General features: G+C 39.2%; 1 protein-coding gene across 1 annotated transcript in view; it reads left to right on the top strand.

The window, feature by feature from the left end:
• Positions 1–8,850, top strand: part of GHR (growth hormone receptor) — a 77,907-nt gene extending 69,057 nt beyond the window's left edge. Inside the window, exons 6-9 of the mRNA XM_009084823.1 lie at positions 2,330–2,501; positions 4,595–4,685; positions 7,123–7,192; positions 7,433–8,850. Coding sequence (XP_009083071.1) covers positions 2,330–2,501; positions 4,595–4,685; positions 7,123–7,192; positions 7,433–8,389 — 1,290 coding nt within the window. The 3' untranslated portion in view covers positions 8,390–8,850. The remainder of the gene's footprint in view (positions 1–2,329; positions 2,502–4,594; positions 4,686–7,122; positions 7,193–7,432) is intronic.
• Positions 8,851–12,980: the final 4,130 nt, after the last annotated feature.

Raw genomic sequence — 12,980 nt, 5'->3', positions numbered from 1 at the left:
TATTAAAAAGACCAAACCATGACAACAAAAAACCAAAACAAAACACCCCCCAAAAAACCCCAAACAAAAACCCACCACCGCCAAAAAACCAAAACAAAATAACCCAATCCCCCCCAAGAAACCCCAACAAAAAAAAAAAACCACCACCACCAAGAAAACCTAACCCAGGCCCAGATCCACCTAATATGGGATGAAATTGGTGACCACAGCTCAGTCCTCAGTGAAAGTGGATGAACTAGGGAGGACTCTGATGGCTGTCACTATCTTTTTTAATTTTTACTGGAAAAAGTCCATTTCTTGCTGTACTTAGGGCAGGGTTGCATGAAGTACTCGCTCTGGAGCTAAACACCATCACTGAGTCCATACATCGCTGTGGCTGAGATAGAGGGTTTACAAGCCTGAGGGATGTGAAACTCATCCCCTTGCACTGCACTGGATATACAGCCAGTGTCTCCCTGTGTTGTACAGGTGCCCAACCCTGTCTTATGCTTACCCAGGGTACCCCGGGACTGCCCATCTCCCAGTTCTCAGCCTTTTTCTGTTAAAGTTAGTGGAAAACATTGCTTTGGTTGCTGTGTTGCCTGTTGTGCCTGGGCCAGACTTTGCCTCTGTTGACCCCACCCCAGGGGGCCACTCTTGGTGTCTCAGGACTTCAGCTGGCTAGTGAGAAACAGAGTGACTGCTCTGCAGTCTGTGTTAGCCCCCTCTTACAGGGCCAGACTCATGAAGCAGCACAATCACACAGCTCATTCCGCATTACAGCATGTTTGTTACGTGTTTCTTTAGTATGGCAATCACAAGCATATGCTGACCTGACCGAACCGCACACAGTAAGGCCAGCAACCCAGTGGTCTGCTTCCAGGCTCCCTTCCATATATTTTAGATGATTTTGCTGTATATTGTCATGCATTTTATGAGGGTTTTTTTTCATGCCTCTCTCATACGGTTTTTACTTGATTCAATCCATATGACAAAGCCTATTCATCTATTCAATTCATGCTGAACTTTCCCCAGTCTATATGTCTTGCTCCATCCTGGTGTCCTTCATAAAGGCTCTAATTTAGCCTGCATACTGCTTTTTCCAAGTGTCACCATTATTTGGGGTGCATGTAAACCTACCTGTAAAACTTCAGTGAACTGTTTCTTTGTGGCTGAATAGCGTGAAATAAGCATATATTGAATTTCCTTCCCGACCCTTTCTGACTGGATATTCTTTACATGTTAAAAGCCTTTCTGGCTTTCAACAATGCAATGGTTCTTTTTATGGTGAACCATGATCCATGATCTTATGCTCTAGCATAGCAAAGAAAAGCAGTCTGTCTGATAGCACTGCCTCCTCCAAAATCTGAGTGGTTGGCTCTCAGAACACTGAAGTCTGGAGTCATGAGGGATCAGAGAACTCCACAGATCATAGCTACCAACAGAATGTATCTCAAGTTTAGATTATGCAGCTACAGAGATTATAGGACTGTAATGCTGAAGCTTCCTTCAAATTCCCAAAAGCTGCTGTGTTTCCGGTGGTTCAAGTCTTAGCCCATGATGAGTTTTGCTGGTATATAGCATAACATATGCCACATGGATATCTACTCTGAACACATTTTCCTTATTTTTATATACTTTTGTTGGGCTGTTGGAGCTAAAATACATATTCTTAGAGGAGTAATAGAAAAAGAGAGAAATTTCACCTCTTAAGACCTCCAATGTGACTTCCTATATAGTTTGATATTCAGTGGTATCTAAGTATGTTGCAGTTAATACAGAAGTCTCAAAGACCCACAATCTGATGGCAGCTTTCACTGTCTCCATTATTACATTTTATATATACAATTCATAGCTGAAGATTTTTGTGGCCTAGGCAATGTTCTCCAAAGAAAAACATTTGTAACATGCAATCCATCTAGTTAGAACCATTAATTCTACAGTGGAGATTGCACTAGTTTTAAAACTCCCATGCTATTTTAACAAAATTTTTGGCATTTTGCAGTCAGTAATGTGTTATAAGAGTAAAAAAGGATTTACAGTTCAATAAGATCAGTGAAAGATGTCCACACCGCTTACTTATGGTATGCAGCCGGGGAAAACTGCCTTTCTTCAATGGCTGTATTTACAGAGTGCTTGGATTCTCTGCTTTTGGTCCCCTGAGTCACAGCAATGCCTGATGACTTCTAAGTCAAAAGTAAATGGTGTGAATTTTCTCTGAACTCTTCTTGTGGTATCCTTAAAATTCCAAGTAGCAAAAATGCCTTCAAATGTTTATTTCTGAAATCAATAAGCAGTGTAAAATTGCCAGTACAACTCAGAAAAAATCACAGTCCCTCTGTCTTTGCAGTTAGAACCCAGGCTCTCCACAATGGTTCCACTGTACTCTCTGAAGATGGGAAGAGATTATGAGATACGAGTCCGATCAAGACAACGTACCTCAGAAAAATTTGGGGAGTTCAGTGAAATCCTTTATGTATATTTTTCTCAAACAGGCATTGGATGTGTTCATTGTACAGAAGGTAAACAAGCAAAGTGTGTTTATAACTGTGATTCTTGTCTTTTCAGTGGGGATATGTCTATGTGGTTTTTACTTCTTACCATTGATGTTGTATGGTTGAACAGATAGATAATTCAGCCTACTACATGAAAATCATTTTGGTGAGATTGATGGTACAAATTCCATATACAAGTCCAGAAGTAAACTCGGCAAGACTGTTTCACAGCTCATCACAGAGCAAAAATACAGATAGCTTTAAGAATCAGAAATAACTGCTGTTACACATCTTAACTGCCACTGCACTGCCTGAAACACAGATAAATCTCTTACTTCATCACCCAAAATGAGCACTTCAGTAGGAAAGGGAAAAGCCATTATTTTCTGTTAAAGTGTTATACTGCTGGCTAAGTTTGTCACCAGAATGATGTGCTTTTCTGATCATCCTGATGCTGTTGAGGACAGTGAGTGTTTTTCTGATTCTTGCTTCTGCCTTTTACTTGTTTTAAAGTGCTGTTAAAGGCAGGAGAAGAAACAGCCATTGAGCACCACATTTTTTCTGTTGAAAGAATGAGACAGTGCATTTTCCTAAAGTATTTTCAGGTCTGAGCTATTAAATTAACTATTCAAAATATGAGGTTTTCAGGAACTTATTTTATTTCAACAGGCTGCTTCAATTCTCTTTCCAGGATATTAGGGAAGGTGTTAAATAAAACAACCCATAACTCTTATCTTCCCTCACCTTGCTAGATACTGCTTTTTAACTCTTCCTATTACTAGTTTTTATTCATAATTTACAGGAACAGCTAATGTATTGTACATGTGGTATTACTTTATTAGCCTCATCTGCATTAAGTTGTCTTAGTTTACATATGAACACAATTAAAATACTATGAAAATCTAAGACCATCCTACAACCACAGTTTTCTTCTGTCATTGCAACCCAGACTCTCCAAGGTGATGTATATCCACACATAGCACACAGCAGCACTGAGCTGATTTGACCGAGAATTTTTTTTTTGCCTTTCTTTTTTGTATATCACCTTTAGGGAACACAATTAAATTTCAGATTTTCCATGCATTGTAAATAAAAAGGTAATTACATTCTAATGCAATATGCTAACCTTTTGAAGCACCTGGTCTCACTGATGTGACATGGAGTTACTGTTTCTCCATTAAAATAGAGACCTGATTAACACAGCCATATACATATAGGACTCTAATCATGCCTGAAAGCATGTCTAGCCAAAATTTGAGCTGGGAACACAGGGCTCAAATTTATACATGAATTTTTGATTTTCTTTTTTTCTGCTGAAACATCATTTATGATCATGTATGGAATTCTAAACCTTTTTGTCCAGCATTCATTGGCCCCAGAAAAATCAGTGAAGTTTGTGTGGAGAACTTCAGAGCAAATGAGAAAAATCTAAGACTAAAACCATAATAAATTTCCCTATGCTTTGTATTCTACAGCTTAATTATGATTGCTAGTATTTAAAAGATAAGACATTTCATTTATCAGCATTCTTCTTCATTCCCACTAAATTGATTTCTAAATTTTTTGTAGCCACCTGCAAGGTAAATTAAAGGGAGATTTTTTTGCAGTTGATTATTAATTTTTGACTTTTAGAAAGAGACCTGGTGTGCTTTTTGCCACCACCATACTTTATTTTTTGTGACAGAAGAATCGTTTGCCTATGGTTTATTGTGCTATTAGTAATGTTCTCTCAGCTTGGATGATCAAGCAGTAACATGGTTTGTGGCATTTTATGCCATCAGGACTACTGATAGCATGTTCCAAACAGGCAGAATGTTCCTCATTGCTGATTTTGCTACATATATTGCCTGTACTAAGATCTTGTTTATATTTTTAAAATCAGTCCATTTTTGCAAGGAGTCTCAGCAGACTCATTAATGAAGTATGCAAACTATGGAGAACAAACATACATTTTTTTCTCTGCTTAACACAGAACCTTTGAAGTTCAAGTTCTTAAGTAACAAAAAATTCCATCAGTTTTTACCGCTTTGAAATTCTCACATGGTAGAAGAGAAGGCTGAAATTAAAGATGCAACAGGGATGCAGATTCCTGCTAACACATTTTTGTTCTGTTGTTTCAGAAACTGAGTTTCCATGGTTCTTAGTAGTTACCTTCGGAGCATGTGGGCTGGCCATAACAGTGATCTTAATCGTGCTGTCTAAACAACCAAGGTAGAGAGTTTTTATTTGTCCCATTTTATGTACCTGTAGCTTTAAAAAAAAATTTTCTTCACTTATTTCAAATCTGGGGGACTAGAAACTATTTTGAATATTATCCATTCTTGTAAGCTACATGGACACTGGCATTTGTGTGTGTGGAGCCTTCAGCAGTGAGAATCTGATTATGTTGACAGCTCCTTTTCCTCTTGCATTACATAACATTTTGTTCTACAGTATTTACAATAGCTAATTTACTTGAGCTTTGAAGAGGACCATTTTATTAGTCCATCCAAATTTTGTAAGTTCTATTTTTTACCCAAATGCAGTTCAAAAGTTTCACACAAACCTATGTCTATATATTTGGTTTTGTTCTTAGGCCGTTCCACTAATCTCCACATATTCATCAAGCCTAGGGAAAGCACTTGACTCACAGGGGAATATTTGGTCTCTGTGGATAGACTGCATGTCCTATAAATGACAGGATTAAAATGAAACAAAGCATAGAATTTGGTTGTTTCTAAAAATTATAAAATGGTGTCATTCATAAAAATAAAACATATATAAAAATGACAAAATGTTCTCAAAGTGAATTAATCCCCTAATATGTGTGTTCAGGGACAAGTTTTGGCAGAATTCAGCCTGGACACCATACCAGTACTTTTCTACACTATGAAGGAACACCATGGTCAAGACCTAGTGCACACATGCATGTTGTGAATGGTCTTGTTATACACTTTGAAAATGAACACTGAGGTGTTTTGCACATACCAGCATAAGGACAAGTAATTGAAATGAAAACAATGTGGTGCAGATCTAAAAAAATTATTTAGGCAAGTAGCACTATGCTTTGGTGGAACTCCCTGTCATGCCAATCCCAGATTTAAGAGCAAGGCTCCTGATGTAATTAATCACAAAAGCTTGCTGTGTCAGAATGGGGCAAGAACAGCAAACACATGGGACAGGAGCCTACTAAGGTTAGCACACTGAGCAAGGAGTAGCTTGGTCACAGAAGATCCTGAGGGCTGAAGCAGGTCTCTGATCAGAGTTTATTAGTCTCTTCCATAGTAATCATGACTGTTGGAGGAGGCTTTTCTCTACTGAGGAGCCTTCATCTGGAAAGCTTTTCTGGACCTGTGAGCCCTTTCCTTCAAACTGAAGCATATGGTGGTGGAATGGCAATGTATTCTGCAGAGAGGCAGGCTGCATAGGTTTTCTATAATGTGAAATAACCAGACTCAGTTTCCTCCTGATTCTGAAAAGACACCAATTCATATTTTCCTCAGCTCTGACTTCATGGGATCTGAACAAGGCTCTCTAGAACAGATGCCATAGGTATAGGTCATTAAAGTTGAGAGACGAGAGCTTGAATTATGCTAGGCTAAGAAAGGAGCAGACTGTCCTTCTCCTCCTGAACAATCTCCCCAGACAGCAGACAAATCCTTTGTCTGTTTCATTAAAAGCAGTGCCCGCTCCTGTCAGAAGAGCTGATTTGTGGATTCAACTGTAAGCACAAGTCTTAAATGGTACCCTGAGAGCCCAGCCAGTGCACAGCTAACACTGCCTCTCCAGGGACTAGGTGGAAAATTACTGGATTTCTGGCTCTCATTAGGCTTGCTGGGCAGATCATTGAGAGTCTGCCCAAAAACAAAAGCAGTTGGGGAAATAGGACCTGCCATAGTTATGTGTAAGGTGCCTAAATTTCTGTCTACCACTCTCTGAGACTCCTGTGGCCTTCTCTAGACCTCACCAAGGTCACTAACAATGCAACAAAACTAGTACTTGAATTTGTATCTAACATTTCCACATAGAATAATATGTATTTCCACAATATGCAAATATATAAGCAAGTTACTAGTCCTTTCTCTACAAGTGTAACACCCTGCCTTTATTGTATTTTACTTGTTACATTAATAATTCTGAAAAGAGAAATGTCATAGAGGTGGCAAAATGCTAGCATAAAGTTTTGCAGTGGTTTTTCTATTTTATTTATTAGTTCTGAAGTAATTCACTCTTTTCACCAACCCCCATTTTCTATTCCCCTACGTAAATTTATTTGGCTTATGCAAGGCTACTGTGTCCCTGAAAAGATAATTTTGGGAAGGTCACTCTGCACACTGAGATTTGTATCAGGCTCCATTGAAAAGCATGTATAAAGGGAAGCTATTGAGAGAGCCTTAGAAATTTGCTTACTTTGTATATAACATTGAATTATCAAAGACCAGACTCCAAAGTGCACTCCTGCATAAAAGTAAGTGATTTTAACAAGGAGGATTGCAGAAAACTTTTTTTTATTTGCAATGAGAGAAAACCATCATTCTTTTCTTCAAGATTGTTTGAATATTCAAACATTTAGGCTTTGAAGTAATTAAATATAAATGCAATATAAGGCTTCTTTCTAACTTCCTCTAAAAGGACCACTGTCAATTAAAAGCTATAATTTTTTTTCCAGGTTAAAAATGCTTATTTTTCCTCCTGTGCCAGTTCCGAAGATTAAAGGGATTGACTCAGATCTTTTGAAGGTAATATTTTGCTCTATAATCTACAGTGAGAATCTTTGTAGAAGCAACAGTGGACAATTGTCCCAGGCAAAAAAAAATTGTAGAAGAAAATTATGACATGGGGGGAGTTGCCACAGAATTAGTTTGAATTAAATAATTTTAATGCCCCATGCAATTGTTACATCAGCAACAGTAACTTTTTTGTGAGTTTGCATCATTTTATTATTTCCCGTATAACATTCTTTTTTTCTTCCTTTATAGAAAGGAAAGTTAGATGAAGTGAATTCCATCTTAGCCAGCCATGACAACTACAAGACACAACTATACAATGATGACTTGTGGGTTGAGTTTATTGAGTTGGACATAGAAGACCCTGAAGAAAAGAACAGAGTCTCAGATACTGACAGGCTCCTGAGTGAAGATCATCTGAAATCTCACAGTTGCTTTGGAGCAAAGGATGATGATTCTGGACGGGCCAGTTGTTGTGAACCAGATATTCCAGAGACAGATTTCAGTGCAAGTGACACATGTGATGCCATCTCTGATATTGATCAGTTCAAAAAGGTTACTGAAAAAGAAGAGGATCTCCTGTGCCTTGATAAAAAAGATAATGATGAGTCCCTTCCAAGCCTTGCCAACACAGACACCCAACATATGAATACCCAGTCTGAAAACAGCCAGCCGTGGCCACCCCTTGCAGGCAGCATTGACTCTCCTAGTCCATCAGTCCATACCCAGATGAGTAACCAGAATTCATTGACAAATACTGACTTTTATGCACAAGTCAGTGATATTACTCCAGCAGGCAGTGTGGTACTTTCACCGGGGCAGAAATCCAAGGCTGGGAGAGCACAGCGTGAAGGCTGCACAGAACAAAACTTCACCATGGACAATGCCTATTTCTGTGAGGCAGATGTGAAAAAATGTATTGCTGTGACTTCCCATGAAGAGGATGAGCCACATGTTCAGGAACAAAGCTGTAACGAAGATGCTTACTTCACCACAGAGAGCCTTACCACTGCTGGCGTCAATCTTGGAGCTTCAACAGCTGAAACCCCAAGTTCAGAGATGCCTGTCCCAGACTACACGTCTATTCACATCGTTCACTCTCCACAAGGCCTTGTGCTGAATGCAACTGCGCTGCCCGTGCCAGACAAGGAATTCAACGTGTCTTGTGGCTACGTGAGCACAGACCAGCTGAACAAAATCATGCCGTAGCTCTTTTCTGAATAGGTGTGGTGCAGTATTTCACAGCGGAGTCAGGTTGGGTTTGTATGCTGAAACCAAAATGAAGTCTAAAAGTTTATTGTGGTTCTTAGAATTTTACCTGAGATGTTGCAACATAAAATATACATCGAAATATTCCTATTGTGTTCTGTAAATATTATCGATGAATTTGTCTTGAGGCTGTTGTGTCTTGTTCTCGTGGGTGTTGATTTTTGTGATACTAAACATTGAAAATACTATGTTTAATATGCAGTAAATCATGCATTTTGATAAAGCTAAAAATCAGGTGGTTTAAAGTCTAAGAATTTAATAAAAACTGTGCTGTTGGCAGAGATCTTTATATCAATAATTGGGAACTGATAATATAGGTGAAAAACCAAAAGTAGCTGGACTAAATAACACATCTATTTTGATTTATATAAATTGATAAAATATATTTTAATATTTTAATCATAAAACCATAAATGTTTTCTATTACATGACACACTGTAGTTCAATTATGATGACCCATTTAAGGAATGTAATTGCTGCAATCTTAAAAAGGAGTTCTCCGTTTTATAAAAGTTTTGTTCACAGCAAAAAGAAAAATTAGATTTTTACAGAGCCATTTTATACCTCCAAAGAAGCCTGTAGAGAAATTTTGAAATCTTGTAGAAACTTAAAGTAACTGATTCTATTACTTTCTTACGGTAACTAGTATAGAAATATACATGCAATTTAAAGTTATGTATAAAACTTTAAAATATACAAAATATTTGGGCAAATTATTCTGTTCTTTATCAGATTCTACTTATTGCTAATAATAATACACTTTTTATAAGCAAAAATTTTGTTTACCACAGTATGAAACACTGTGCAACTATACTTTCACTGAAAATTTTTGAGAACACATAAATAAGCTCTGGTGACTTAGCAGCAGAGTCTCTTCACATTTGACCAACTTCTGAAGCCCTTTTACAGCCAAAGGTATCACTGCATTTATTAGTTTGTGCCACATAAAGTGTTGGTATAAAAAAGAAATTAAGGACTTCAGGAGTTTGCCAGCAGTTCCTATTTAAGGACATAACAGGATTTAAATACTTCAGTGGACAAGGGGATTGAGTGCAGTATTGCTCAAATGTGGTTTTCATTTTTCCAGTCTAACAGCATCTCTTCTGACCATGTTAGGCAGACTTTCAGAAGGAGAGGAGAGAGAACTGAAACTCAGTGGGAAAGCTCTCTTTGTTCTTATGTATGTTAAGAGCCTAACTGAGCTTTGCAATGAACTGTTATTGTTTCAGGAGTTACCTTCGTGGGCCATGGTTTCATCACAGCAGGGTTCTTCTTGGAAAGTGGATAGGGACATTCATTTCTTTACTCTGACCTGAACAGAAGTGTATGATGCGCAGCAAATGCAGGTCTTGCTTATGATGTCTCCAACTGAACTCACTGATGCTCTTTTTGTGACCAAGCGCTACAGGACTGGGCCCGATTGGGTGGGATTTTTAAGTTTAGCACGTACTTTATGGTAAATGTGCATTAGATATTCTGCTAATTTGCTGCTATATTTTTCTAACAGCTACATTATTTAGTTTCATATAAAATTTCATAGATGATAGACACTAATGCAAGTAATGCCTATGTGTGTGTTTGAAAGAAGTTTCTTACTCTGTTTCTATTGCCAAAAATAGTTAAATACCTCAGTCAAACTCAGAATGTCATTTTGGTACTCTACTGGTCACATAAGCCATGATATGCCGGTCAGAAGATGTGTCTTTCAGTTTCTATTTAACTTTCTCTATGTCAGTGTTTTGTTTGTTTTTCTCGAAGTTTAATAAATGTATTGTCTTTGATCTGCCTGGACACGTGTTTTATTGCAGATAGTTCATTTTCTAAGTGGAAAATAGAGGTTTTATTAGGAGAAATGAAATATTTCTCATTGAATAAAGTAGGATGTCACTTTCCTTAGAATAGAAACAATGCTTAATGTGATCGGTGTTTTCATTGATTGATATGTATGTATTTAAAACAGAAGCATGGAGTTAAATTTCCAGATGGAGAGATAGGACATGCTGCACCCAGAACTGACCAAGGTATGTTACCAATTTAGCAGACCAGTTTACCTGTGGCTGGAACAGCCTGTGATTGCAACTAAATAAGCTGCACTAGTTTAAGATTTACACTCATAGCTGAATCCACAAATCAGATATTCTGACAAACCCCCACAGTTACTCATAGTGATAGTTATAACTTAGCAGTATATGAACTCTGAAATGTCAGAAATGCCAGGTAGTCTACCTCTCTTCTCCAGAGGTAGGGAGGGACCTGTTCGAGGAATCCAGCTAGACAAGGGTAAGCCCTCTTCTTCCAAGGGAATCAGGGTGTGGTTCATTTCCTCTGCACAGACAACCAGTGCCATTTAAGGTATGTAATCAGGCTGCCAGGTGCTGGTCCAGAGCAGCACAGGTCTTGTGTAGATTCTGTTTTATCTAAAAGCCTGAATAGTGGTAGATGCCTTTGGTTTGGCAGTTGAATTCATCCCTAGTAGAAGAAAACAGCTCCAGGCATGTAAAAATCTTTGTGTTAGGTAGGTCTAAGTTATGACTGAAAAGAGTCTGGCCCGGCCTCTTGAAAGATATCCCCTTAAGATATGTGCATTCATTGATAAGATCCTTTCTCAGTCATCTCTTCACCAGGCTAAACAGGTCCAGCTGCCTCAGCCTTTCCTAATAAGACCGATGTGCCAGTCCCCTAATCATCTTCCTAGCCCTCCACTGGACCCTGTCCAGTAGTTGCTTGTATTCTTAAACTGAGGAGCCCAGAATAGCACTCTCAATTTGCTTTCACCAGAGCAGAGTAGGTCACTAAGCATCTCCTCCTGGATTATGGGGGCTTCACTCATCTTCTTATCACCAACCTCCAGATTTAGAAGCTGGGTATCCTGAGGGCAACCAGTCTTGATATTAAAGACTGAGGCAAAGAAGGCCTTAAGTCCCTCCACCTTTTCTTCATCCCCTGTCACTACACTACTCTGTGCATCAGCAAATGATGGACACCCTCCTTGACTCTGCTTTTGCTGCCAATGTATTTATAGAATTATTTTTTTGTCTTTAACTAGTGGCCAAATCAAGTTCTAGTTGGGCTTTGGCCCTCCTAGGCTTCCCCCTATGTGACCTTGCAACATCCTTATAGTCCTCCCAAGCAACCTGACCCTCCTTCCAGAGACAATGGATTTTTTCCCCCCTAAGTTCCAGTCTAGGTTCTCTATTTAAGCAGACAGGTCTTTTTCCTCAATGACTGTTCTTTCTACATAGGGGATAGCCTAATCTTGTATATTTAACAATTATTTTTCAACACATCCAGCCTTCCAGGACTTCTTTGCCCTTCTGAACTGATTCCCAAGTGACTCTGTCAATCAATCTCCTAAACAGGCCAAAGGCTACCTGCCAGAAGTCCAAGGTGGAAATTCTGCTGGTGTCCCACGGTTTTTTTACCCAGTACTGAAAACTCTTAACATTTCATGGTCATTATGCCCAAGACAGCCACCAACCACCACATCATCCACTATGAACGACAATGCAAACCAGAATCTGGGCAAAATCAAGAAAGACTATAAAATTCTAGGGGTGCAAGTGAAAAATATTGGTGCCCAAGTTTTCTTTGATTTTTACCAGAGACAAAAGAGTGCAGCCAGAAATAGACATATATATATGAAATCAACTCCTGGTTTCACAGCTGGAGCTCTCATGAGGGCTTTGGTCCTTATGGCAACAGGACAATCTTTCATGACTACAGCCTGTTAGAGAGGGTTGGGATCCACTGATCTAGAAGAGGCAAGGGAGTCTTTCACTGCAGGCTGGCCAACATATCAAGATGGGCTTTAAACTGAAGGACCTTGGGAGTGGGATCCAAAATGGCAATGCTCACACCATTGCCTCTGACTAGAAAACAAATCAGGCCAACCAGAACAGCAAAAACTTTTCCCTGGCTGCCTCCCTAGATAAGAACCAGAAGGCCAGCCATCTCAAGGGGGGGTGTTGTATGACTGTGGTAATCCTCTTGCACCCCTTCTGGGAAATCTGCATGTTTGAGTACCTCTCTGGAATGCCTGTAGACCAATGCACACACCATAGGGAAGAAGCAGGAAGAATCTGATAGCCTTGTATTAAGGAATGACTAGCTGGGTAGATGAGGGGAAAGCAATGGATGTTGTCTTCCTGGACTTCAGCAAGGCCTTTAACACTGTCTCCCATAACATTCTCATAGAAAGCCCAGGAACTGTGGATTAACAATGAGGGGATTGAGAGCTGGCTGAATGGCAGAGCTCAGAGGGGTGTGATCAGTGGCACAGAGTCTAGCTGGAAGCCTGTAGCAAGTAGTGTTCCCCAGGAGTCAGAACTGCGTCCAGTCTTGTTCAACTTATTCACCAGTGACCTGAATGAAGGGACAGTCTACCCTCACCAAGTTTGCTGGTGATAGAAAACAGGGAGGAGTGGTTGATATTGTTGTGATATTGCTGTGATACTGAAATGTGTGCTGCCATTCAGCAAGACCTGGACAGACGGGAGAGTTGAATGCAGAGGAACCTAATGAAGTTCAACAA

This window comes from Acanthisitta chloris, unplaced genomic scaffold (assembly GCF_000695815.1).
Source record: "Acanthisitta chloris isolate BGI_N310 unplaced genomic scaffold, ASM69581v1 scaffold11081, whole genome shotgun sequence".
Lineage (NCBI taxonomy): Eukaryota > Metazoa > Chordata > Aves > Passeriformes > Acanthisittidae > Acanthisitta > Acanthisitta chloris.
Note: the sequence above shows the minus strand (reverse complement) of the source record. Positions and strands in the feature narration are given on the sequence as shown.